General features: G+C 37.4%; 1 gene segment (V, D, J or C); it reads right to left on the bottom strand.

Annotated features, from left to right (window-relative positions):
• Nucleotides 1-250: 250 nt before the first annotated feature.
• Nucleotides 251-749, bottom strand: LOC109953727 (immunoglobulin heavy variable 3-7-like). The segment is given in 2 exon segments: nucleotides 251-615; nucleotides 701-749. Coding segments are annotated over 2 exon segments (363 nt in total).
• Between the last annotated feature and the right edge of the window lie 6 nt (nucleotides 750-755).

The following is a 755-nucleotide window of genomic DNA, read 5'->3' as shown; positions in this document are numbered from 1 at the left end:
ACATGTACATTTTACATATATACCAAAAATCTGAACACATTGTGTACATAGTGGACTACAATATATTTGCTGTTGTTCCTTCTTAATACACAAGCTAATATTAATTTTTTTAAATCTCAAAACATTTATACAACATTTAAATAATTTTTTAAAATACAACCTTTTAATCTTGACTCTTTAAAGATACATGTAGTTTTCTAACCATATATTCAACTGAAAAACATGTGGAAAATGTATGAAATGTTATAAATTGTTGAAGACCAAAATGTATGTTTTTGTACAGCTGCTCAACCAGCTCCAGTCACTGTGGGTGTCGAGCACAATAATAAACAGCAGAATCTTCAGTCTTCAGACTGTTCATCTGCAGATACAGCTGGTTTCTGTTGTTGTCTCTGGAGATGGTGAACCGGCCTTGGACTGACTGAGAGTAGAAGATTCTGTCACTGTCGTATTCAATGCTTGCAACCCACTCCAGTCCTTTTCCAGAAGCCTGTCTGATCCAGGCCATCCAAGAGCTACCAAAGTTAAATCCAGAGGCTGTACATGTCAATGTGTGGGATTCTCCAGGCCTTTTAACCACTGGTTCAGATTCTGTCAGAGTCTGACCATCAACACCTGTCAAGACAACAAAGCAAACCATCACATTCAACAAACCTACAATGTAAGAAACATCAAATAATAGATTGGTGAGGAGTTTCACCTGCCCAGCAGATAGTTAACAGCAGCAGTCCTGTCCTATAGTCCATCATGTTCAA

This window comes from Monopterus albus, unplaced genomic scaffold (genome assembly GCF_001952655.1).
Source record: "Monopterus albus unplaced genomic scaffold, M_albus_1.0 scaffold1109.1, whole genome shotgun sequence".
Lineage (NCBI taxonomy): Eukaryota > Metazoa > Chordata > Actinopteri > Synbranchiformes > Synbranchidae > Monopterus > Monopterus albus.
This window is presented reverse-complemented; position numbering and strand designations above follow the sequence as displayed.